Genomic DNA, 11208 nt, shown 5'->3' on the forward strand with positions numbered 1-11208 from the left:
CAGAGAACTGCATTTTCTCAACCTCCAACAGCCGACTACTGAGGCGTTGCACTGGATCAGCTGGGGGTTAAGCGTCTTGTTTAAGTGCAATTTGATAGCAGTGGATGGTTCATTGAGCAGTTCATTTCCTGTATACACCCCCAAATTACAGCTGTCACATCTATCATATCAGCGATCAGATACAGATACTGTGCTGGTGCAGAACCTACCCCCTTCATGAGGAATTGCTTGTGACACAATTTTTTGGATTGGAGGTAAAAGATTAGAAATCACACACCGACTGGATGACTGAAAGCTAGGTCAGCGGCTTTGACAGCTGAAAACTGGCTTTGCAACATTTCAGAGCAAACAAGTTCTAAACACCAGCTCCTCCCACGGATCAACAGTGCAGTCTTGTCTGTATTTGACTCCACATGCCTTTCCCTCGGCCGCCTGCCGCTGATTTTAATACCGTCTGCATCCATGTTCCACAAATTTATTTTTCCCGGCGTGTCACGCGAGTTCCAGCGGTGCCACTGATCGATGTTGATCTGGAGGATAAACCCTGTTGGCGTGTAGGATTAGAGGAGAAGCGTGTCGCCGGAGCTGGTTGTCAGAGAGGACCTCTGTACTCATGGATACCAGCGTGGACAGATCTCCCGGGCAGATCAGGAACTTCCGGAAGGACGACTTTGAAGCGAACTGGATTAAGGTGGCAGAATGCAGATTTGGCCAAGTGTACCAGGTCAAACTCAAACTCTGGCGGGAAAAATGTGCCCTGAAGAGCTACGACAGCTTGTGTGCGGACAACTTTTACAGGTAAGGCTCACCAACACACATTTTTTTTTGTGCATTTTAGTGTAGCCGTGCACTTTGAATTAAAGGGACAACGAGGAGTTTTGGAAAAGCGAAGTGTTTTCGCACTACATTTATGAGCCTCCGCGCGCACCGTGAAATTCTTTGACCGGCGCAAGACAGACTCATGTTTTCATTCATCAAGAATTAAAGTCAGAGGTTCGAAGACAATCACATACCGTCGTAGTTCCGACCATAAACAGCGATTTGGCGGCGTTGTTCTCATGACTCGCCACGAAACCGAAAGTAAAGAAACGCTGGTCGGCTCGCCCAGCATTTCCACCACCACTAATAATAACAAAATAACGATAGAGACAAAACGATATATTTATCGAAAATGGGCCCATTAACAAGTGTGGGTAACGTAGATTCATCCACATTAATATGAGACTTTTTTATTGTCGCAGAATTTTTCGTTCTGCCGATGGAGAAACTCCTCGTTGTCCCTTTAAACAAAAGGCTGCTCTTGGCCCCTTTCACTATGTTTGATGGATAAATGAATTTAGTGGTCAAAGTTCAAAATAGTTATTTGATTTCCGAATCACTTTTGCTGACGATTGCGTTTACCATCACAGGAGAATAACAGATGAGGCGTCCAAAATAACCAAAGTGAAATTCAAGTACATCATGTCCATCTACGGACTGTGTGCTGAAGCGAGTGCTGTGGTGATGGAGTACATGGGTAATGGATCGCTGAACAGTCTTCTGGTCAGTCACACGTTGATGTGGCGAAAGAAGTTCCAGATGATTCATGAGGCCTCCATGGGCATGAATTTCCTCCACAGTATGGAACCTCCACTACTCCATCTTAACCTCAAGACATCCAACATCCTGCTGGACGATCACCTCCACGTCAAGGTCGGTGAAGCTCAGGGAAAATGTGCTTCTAAATGCTTACGGAGATTTATCGGCGTTTCTGAGCTCTGCAGGGCAACGTACAATAACTTTGCACCACTCCTGTTTTTTTTTCTCTTACTCAGATTTCAGATTTCGGTTTGATTCACTGGGAAGAGGGCATGAGCAAGAAGTCATTCATGGAGCATCTAATAGCAAGAGGGAACATCAGTTATATTCCTCCAGAGACTTTCACACAGTGCCCCGATACTCCAGGAACTACCTTTGATGTTTACAGGTGACTTGCCAAGGGCATTTTTTTGAAATTGCACCATCAGAAAGTCACTGTTTTTTTTCTGATTCAGTGGACATCCCACAATTCACACAGTGTAACCACTCTTTTCGCTGTATATTTTAGAGGGACATTTTATATTCACCTCAGGTCTTACACTCCCCTTTTTTGAAATCTTAAAGCATTATTTCTCTCTCTCTGGAACAAAAATACAACATCTTCGTTTTTCAGTGCCTTATATATAAAAGGGATTAGCTCAAGGTTGCAAAAGCGAGAAAATTGGGACCTAAGTGCCTCTTTCTGCTTTGATCTACAGCTTTGGGATTGTGATGTGGGAGATTCTGACACAGCAGAAACCACATGCAGGTAGGATTTAATTCATTTGAAATGTATTACATCTCCACATCAAATAGATTTATGGTGTAACTTCAGTGAAGAGTCGTGTAACACTCAATATTATCTCTTAAAGAGAATAAAAGGTGAGGGAGTTTTCATCTGTTTCCAAAATTGAACATCAAAGTTGAATGTAATGACTAAACAAACAGCCTTAACTGTTGTAGAAAAGCACAAAGTGTCTACATTCAGTATATACAAACAGTACTTGATGGAAATTACATTTTGAAAATATACTGGTTCATTTTCTCTTAAATCATGATCAAAAATCTAGGCTATCCACTGTCATAAATACTCATCAATCAACAGTTATTTAAACCCAAGGCATAACACAGGCTTAATATATTAAGAGTTTAACATTTTAGGAGAGGGTTTATTCTTTTTTCTTGCAGAGAGATTAACACAACTCTCAGCACTGCTGTGTTGAAACAAGTAAACCTGCTTTGCCGTGCTTGCTCTCCATTTGTGCTGACCTCAGCTGAACCTTGTGTCTGACATCTGCTTTTGTGGATCCAGGGTGTAGCGTGCCCAAAGTGCTCTTGGAGGTATCACATGGTAAGAGACCCTGTGTGGAGATGCTGCCGGACCGGAGGCCCCCCGAGTGTGAGCAGATGATCAGAATCATGAAGCAGTGCTGGGACCAGGATCAGTGGAAGAGGCCTCGGTTCTCAGGTGCAAAAGCAAAACATAATTGTCTGCTAACTTTCTTATTTAGATTTGAAGCTCTTATGGGAAACCAAAGCTGCTTTGACAGTAAAAAAAATATAATTGCCCAAATGTATTTAGATGACAACACAACAATATTATCCATTATACATGATGAGCATGGTGCTGTTTGCATAATAATTTAATATAAATTTAAATCCTGGACTGTTAGGGTGTAAGACACTATACACCAACCAGCCATGAACTGAAATTGGCAAATGGCTTCACTGTTGTGGCTGATTAGTGCATAGACTTTGAAGTTATTTGTAATTTGATTTTTAAACTTAATTTGTATTTCAATTATATCCCTATGCTTCATGGCTTGACTCAATTAAAAAAAACAATACACAGATCAATCACATCATTAAAACCAGTCCCCAGCTTTAATACATTATGACTAAGTGGTGCAAGTGAGAAAGGATCATCGCATGCAAAATATCTTTAAAATACCTGTATATTCATACTCCCTAAGTGAGAATGTCACAATTTCTCTCTTGAAGCAGGCGTGTTGCAGGCAGCAGCTCTCCTCAACAAAACAAGCATGTTGTCCTCTGTGGCTTTGTATGCCATTATCAAGTTGAGTGTAAAGCATACAAACCACCTTTGTTTAGTCGCAGCTATTGCTGGAGAATTATTAATGCATATAAATGAGTGTTATTTTTATTCATAAACTCCGACTCTTCCTATTCAATATGTTCCAAAAAACATATTGCTATTATTTCTGTATCTGTAAATGATGTTACCTGTAACTCATGCATGACAGTACATTCTCTGTATTATACAAAGACTCCAATGGGATTTGGAGTCGCAAGTCTGAGACTAGATTTGTTTGATTAGGCAAATTGAGACGAGTCCTCTGCTGTTGCTCTGTTTGCAGATATCCTGATGAAAACAGAGACTCTGAGTGAAGTGCTGAATGTCGCTGGACCTATCAGCTCTTGCAAAGACGACGATGGGGGATCGAAGGATTCTACTCAGGTGCTTCCATTACATAAAGTTAGTCCTGCTTGATATCTACTACAAAACATCTGTACTTCCACCTTTGTCATGATGGGCAGCAGAGGGTTAACACTAGCTGACATTAGTAGCAAATCTTGGACACCTCGTGCTCTGATGTGGCTACTAGTGTTGTGGCACTTGAGACCGGTCTTGAGACCACATTTCTTGTCTTGGAATCAACTACATTTTTACTCATTCTTGTCTCGGTCTTGGTTGAGCTGGACTCTGGATTTTTTCTCAAGACCACAGCTGCAGTTTCACAGCTGCTCACTTCATCTAATGTAATTCAATCACTTTAAGATAATTAATATTGTTCAACAAAAATATATGTGTAACTACTATCTGAAAAACTTTGTTGCACCAGTGTCAAAAGTGGGAGGAGACTTCAGCAGGTTCTGTGCTTTTTTCTTCTGTTCAGTCCAAATTTTGTTTCAATGATAGCCTTTGGTATAGATTTTATATAAAATTATCTTTTGTTTTTAGCTGAGGAATAATGTAAATATCAGGCCACATGATTATTATCACTACTGGTACTGAATACAGGGATGGTCTTGAAAATGGTCTTGCATTGGTTTGGTCTTGGTCTTGGACCTTGTCTAGCCCCCCTCTTGGTTTTGGTTTTGACCCGGTCTCGGGTAGTGGCTACTATTTGTCAATCCAGTCTGTTAACACTGCTGCTAACATTAACAACATGCCCACATTGGCAATGGTAAAATGCTGGGTAACAGCTCTCCTAGCATAAACACAAAGTACAGTTGAGATTGACAGAAATACTATATATTTTTGAGATATCTGTACCACATCTCAGAGGTAATCCATTCAGTAATTGTTGAAACATTTCACTATGAATGGTGAGACTAGAGAAATTCAGGAGGTTCACCAGTGTCAGTGTATGTTGCCCTTTCTATGGTGTTAATAGATCTTAATGTGGATTAATAAAATAACAGTACATAAATGACTTAGCATTATTCTGCATTTCACTATTGACTTGCTCGTACCCTTGAACACCTATGCTCCCAGTATTGAGTGGTAAGTGTGCTTATTAGCCACTTGTGATGATTGATGCCAAAGCTAACCACTGTTGAACTATATTCTGTCTTTCTTTTCCATTTTAGATTGCTTTGCCCGCGATGCCTGACCTTCCCTCAGGTAAACACATGGGTAGACCAGGATGGGGAATCATGTTCAATGCGAAGCCTAGAGGGCTGACATTTAAAAAGTGCTATTTACAGTGCCGTCACATTTATAATATTACCTTTAGTATTGAAAAGCACAGTCAAGCTCCATTGCAGAAAAGAATAAAAGAAACATTCATACAGCCATTCCAATGCTTTTTTCCTCTTAAATGCTGACTGCATTATCAAAAAGATGAGTCATGCCTCATTTTATTGATCCTTTCATATCTAAGCCCCATTGAAAATAGAATAGATGTACACTTCAAACTCCACTGCACAAGGTAAATATTTCACAGCCACAGCAGGTATTGACTGAGTACAAGAGGCTCTAGAAAATCACCATTATGTAGCTACACAGGCACAAGGCTCAGGCACAATAAGGAGACTCAGCTTTAACAAAAGAAATCATAAAAATAAAAGTTCCTGGGACACAACATAATCATTCTTGGGTTTTTTCCCCCCTCTGCTTTGATCTCACAGATAACCCCCATGGCTCCAATGACATTCTCTCTTTGCTGCACAAAAAGGACTTTGGTAGTTTCAAGCGGTCTGTGAAAAGAGAGCATGTGTACACACAGTTTTCTGGGGAAAAGAGCCTTCTTCACTACACGGTGGCCAGTGGGGACGCAGAGAGCGTCGAGCAGGTTCTGAGCCTGGGTGCAGATGTCAACTGTGCGACCGCCAGAGGTTACACGCCTCTTATCATTGCCGTTCTGCACAGGTTTGTATGGGCAACTGTGTTAAAACTGTATTAAGAGTGACGCAGGGAAAAGCAATTTGTGTTAGTGTCTGGCTATTCTGATAATATCTCCAGCTCTGAAGTTATTTTAAAGTTTAAGTAGGTTATTAGATCTTTTAGGTCATTAAATAGGGACTTGGGAAAACACTTATTTGCCTTCTTGCAGTGAGTTAGATGAGAAGAACGATAACAAGTTTGTTTGCAAGGCTGAACCCAGAACATTGTGAGCTTCGCTTTGAATACAAACTGGAGTCTTTGCTTTTACAAAAAAATACTGATCACATTGTAGAAAGCCCAGTAAAGCCACAAATCAGTGACCTCTGAAGGAGCTGGGAATGTAGATTTTATTATCTTTTGTCAGAGCCAGATTCACTGTTTATCTCTACTCCTAGCTAAAACAACTTAGCTCAAGTTTTATATTTATGTATCATTAATTATTTTCCCCATCATCTAGTTTAGTTTTAGTTTAATACGTTTATTTGTATCAGGGACAATGTACAAAATAACATTAGTCTCGAGATGAGAAGAGATGCCTTGTACCGGATTTAGCTTACTAGCCACTTTCCATCCGTAGTCCCTGGGCAGGTAATTAAAAACAATAGAAAGGTAAGAATTATCAATTTACATAGCATTCTAAACATCCATACACATATGCATATACACCCTCTCACACATCACAAACACTCAGGACATAGGCCTATTTCATATCAGAAAGAAACATACAGTTATTAAAATACTTCACACTTTGCCAAGGTTAAAAATAATTTAGGCTCATGATTAATGCTGACATGACTGATATCTTAGGATCCATTGTTTGGCTTCCCGGGAGAAAACATTGAAGTCTGTACAAAGTTTCAGATTAGTTGGAAGATTGTTCCATGATTTGACAGATTTAAAAGAAAAGGCAGATTGAGCAAAGGCAGAGCTACGCTAACTAATGTTATCCCCAGATGTCAAACTATTCCTTTAAAAGTAACAAAGATACATAAAGGATGAAACATCTTTTCTTCAGGTTTCATGAAATCGTCTCTCTGTTGCTGGAACACGGTGCAGCTGCCACCCAGGAGGACGAGGACCGGTGGACGGCGTTACATTTCGCCGCTCAGAACGGAGATGACAGAACTCTTCGTCTCCTTTTGGACAAAGGAGCCGTGGCGGATGCCCGGGAAAAAGCCGGCTGGATGCCCCTCCATCTGGCCTGCCAGAACGGCCACGAAACGGTCGTGCGCCTGCTGCTTTCACGGCTGTCAGAGGAAGCAATCGGGGAATGCGAGGAGGCCCAAGGGAGGACGGCGCTCCACCTAGCCTCTGCCTACGGACATCTGAACATCGCCAAGCTCCTCCTCTCCCAGGGAGCAGATCCCAACGCCGCGGACCGCTCTCTCTCCACCGCTCTTCATTTATCATCCGAGGAAGGCCACAACAGAGTCGTGAGACAGCTGGTGAAGAGTGGGGCGAGCACCGACGGCGCGGACAGCAGAGGATACACTCCCCTTCACCTGGCCGCTCTGAAGGGCCACACGGGCATATGTAGGCAGCTTCTGTCGAAAGGCGCCAACCCAAACTCCAAGACCATCCAAGGCTGGACTCCCATGCACCTGGCCGCCCTGAGGGGTCACGAAACCACGGTGGTCCAGCTGCACGGTCTGGGTGCTTGCGTGAATGCTACGGGTGAGAATGGATGGACCCCGCTCCACCTGGCCTGCAAGCAGAGCGAGCACGAGGTGGTGGCCAAGCTCCTGGCAGCTAACGCCGACCCAAACGTGACAGAGGCCAGCGAAGGGTGGACTCCATTGCATCTGGCCTGCAACAGCGTGTGCTTCCCAAGTGTCCTTCAACTGATATCCCATCATGCAGATGTCAATGCAGTTAACTCAGGGGAGGCGACGCCTTTACACCTGGCCGCCCACCACGGCTGTGTGCCGATTGTAAAGGCCCTGCTGCTGAATGGAGCAGACAGGACACGGTCGGACTGCTCTGGATCCACGGCTCTGAATGTGGCTCAGAGGTGTGATAAATGGCAAATAGTGCAACTACTGGAGAAGGAATCTCAACCATGACTGTCACTCCGGCCTTAGCAATTTGAATGGAAGGATTATGGCACAATGAAAACATCAATGACACAGCTGGAATATTATCCTCCTTCTGAGTGGGGCTTTTACTAAGCAGCTTTAGGCAAGATTTTGAACTGTGACTTTTTAATACCTTTTTTTTTCTTTTTAGAAATAGATCTGTATACTATATACTATACAATTCAAACACATAAAAGAGTATTTGTTCCACTCCATCGGTCTAGAAAACATTTTCTCTCCCCACCTTCCAAAAACCTGAAAGCACTCGGAAAATTTTTGGACCACACTGCTTCGCAAAAAACCCTTAGCTGTGGTTTTTGTCAAATCATTGTATGATTAAAATTTGACTATGAATTGACTATTGTTATTTTCGTTTTTAAAAGTGAACTCCTTAGTCTGATTTTGCTGGTGATTACTTTGCCGAAAGTTATAATAGACGTACCATACAAGCTGCAGCCGATGCCACATCAGGCAGTAATACTGAAAATAATAGCCAGCAGTCTGGAAAGTCCCAGAGGATGCATGAGTCAGCACATGAGGGTCAGAATCAGGTGAAGTAGACTATAATGACAAAACAGATTCTCCCCTGTGCTTTCATGGTGAATGGTATTAACACTGCTGCATCAATGGAAATGAAAATATAAAAGACCTGCTGTTGTATTAATAAGAACTCACATTACGATTCATTTGAATGAACCTGTCAAACTTTATCAAGGTATGATGTTTTAAAAAACTGACAACAGCGCAAGTACGTACATCACTGTTCCTGCATCATCAGCATTCATCAGCATCTACTGAACTTTTCTTTACAATAAACATGTGTATGTTTTACAGCAAAGCAAGGTAACGCTAATCATCAGTCAGGGAGGCACCATCCAGCTTGGGCCACACTCATTTACCATGAAGTGCCACCTTATTAAACTGGAAACAAATGTACAGATTCAGGATCTGTATTAACCTACAATATTGTTGACTGAAACCATAAGAGAACGGTTTTGATGGAAGGTGCGGGAGCTGAGCCGAATCAAAGTACTGTCAATGAGCGAGCAGGGTTAAGCTGGACTGAGGCAGAGCTTTTTGCCTTTATTACTGACCAGCAGTATTATATTTCATAGAGAACCACCTGTATACTGCCTTTCGATCTTCCAAACATGCACACAAAATCTGATTAGCCTATAACACATGTTTTTCCAACCAACAATCCTGAATACAGTATGATATTGTTATTATACAGAGTCTGCATTAAATCACAGGTTTTCTTGATCATTAACATGAGCGGAGCACCGACTACGGAGGATCAGGATAAGTTAACAATATGCAGCAAGACCAACCCAAACTGCTGCAATACATCAAAAAGCCACAGTATGAAATTGTATTTTTACCTATTTGAAGCTCATTTTGTGTTTGTCTGTGACCTCCAAACATTGCCGGAAGGCCTCTGCATCAATTCCAACGTTATGATGGATGTTTTTCTCAGATTTTTGTTTTCAAGAAAAGAAAATAATATGTACAGTGCTTACATGATTACAGCTGCTGCCCCACTGACCTTGAGTATATTTACTGCTGGGTTTGTTTTTTTTCTAAGCTTCTTAGATGTGTCTCTCTGTGTTAACATTGTTTGTGTTTTAGCCATTGCTTATTGTCTTTGTTGGAACTTAATGTTCAGGGGAAAGAAATGATCACACCACATAATTAACTTGTAACTTCATCTTAAACCTGACTTACTCGTTTTAACCTGTGTGACATATGACTCATATTGTCTATGGTGTAGCTACTTCATAATAAAAGCCACCAAGAAGCCATTAAAAGCAGCCACAGGAAGTTTTTTATTTATTCCAACAGACTGATAACAACTTTTTTATTCTGTCTGGTTTTAGAGTTCGGCTGCATTTCTCTCCTGTGATACCTTTGTGATTCTGTGTAATTTATTTTTGAATCATTTTCAGACAGCGATCAGGAAGCTGCGCTCACTTGGGCTGTCGTTGATTTAGATAAGCAAAGTCCTGATTTATAATATCATATGGTTTATATCAGGGAGTCTGACAAAGTGTCTGCTGACCTTGCATCGACTGTAATCTATCCACTAGAGTTTCGAAACTCAGCCCTTCACATTTTGAAAAGAGGCTCTCTAGAGAGGTCTGTGTGATTCAGGTTACGTGGAATAATTTAAAGTTGGAAATGTTCTTGTTATTGAATCAATTTGAAATTCATGAAGCACTCTGCGTCTTAAAATTTGGAAGCATTTGTGTGATTGTTATTTGCAGTAAACACTGCGATGACAATTTAACAGATGGGAATGACACACATCTATGGAATCCAGACAGCTGTGTCATTGTGCGACCAGTTAAATGGCATTTTTGTCCTTCTAACACTCTAACACAGCCTACTCTTACAACAGCATCTAATCAGGCCTACCTTAATCAATGACGCTGCCCCAGCAATTTCACACATTCTCATTGAACACCGTCTGTTGGCTGGTAATTGGGTTTGCGGGCGCCTAAACTAATTTTATTTCCTAACAGGAAGAGAAGCAGGAAAAGGTTAATGTCATATATGTTGCTGGAACCTTAAACACCACACAAACTGAGGAAATAAAGCACTGATGTGTTTTTTTGTTGCCTGATACAAACTGCACTTATTCATTCAAGCAGCATAGAGGTAGAACAATAACTTAATCAAACTCTTTATGTTGCCACGCAACCTTATGCTCTTGCTTATGTTTTGTGCTGTGCAATAATACCAACTTGTGTCATTGTTTTAAACTGAATTGAACAGAAACTTTGCTAATTGCTTTGACTGAGCTGGTACGAAACGACAATAGGATACAGCCCACCACGGTGCGTTCCCACCTACACAAAATTAAAAATGCGTTGCTGCATTCAAAGGCTCTAAAGGCTTTGTTGTAAAACTCATCAGTAGCAATTTGCATACATAATAATTTTCTACTACTTACACAATTCTCATTTGGGCCCGCTTTGGATGAGCTGTTTAATCTCATCTCACTTTACAGTACTACCTAAACCCCTATACACTTTTTAAGCAGTTTACCAAAGTTTAAGATTACAGGCAGATTTGCATAAAGAATTTGAAATGTTATTTTACTCCTCCGAGGCCACCGAAACACTGTTGAGAAGGTCTGTCTGACATTCACAGCTTTCATCTTAA

At 41.4% G+C, this 11208-nt stretch overlaps 1 protein-coding gene across 1 annotated transcript; it reads left to right on the forward strand.

The window, feature by feature from the left end:
* Positions 1-595: 595 nt before the first annotated feature.
* On the forward strand, positions 596-8031 carry ankk1 (ankyrin repeat and kinase domain containing 1; the record flags this gene model as incomplete). Its single annotated transcript, XM_083985757.1, has 9 exons — positions 596-798; positions 1410-1692; positions 1815-1966; positions 2277-2326; positions 2870-3025; positions 3936-4036; positions 5173-5206; positions 5713-5953; positions 6984-8031. The coding sequence occupies exons 1-9, from the start codon at positions 614-616 to the stop codon at positions 8029-8031; spliced, it is 2250 nt and encodes a 749-aa protein (XP_083841883.1). The 5' UTR covers positions 596-613.
* Between the last annotated feature and the right edge of the window lie 3177 nt (positions 8032-11208).

Source organism: Trachurus trachurus, assembly GCF_905171665.1.
Source record: "Trachurus trachurus genome assembly, chromosome: 13".
NCBI classification, from domain to species: Eukaryota; Metazoa; Chordata; class Actinopteri; order Carangiformes; family Carangidae; genus Trachurus; species Trachurus trachurus.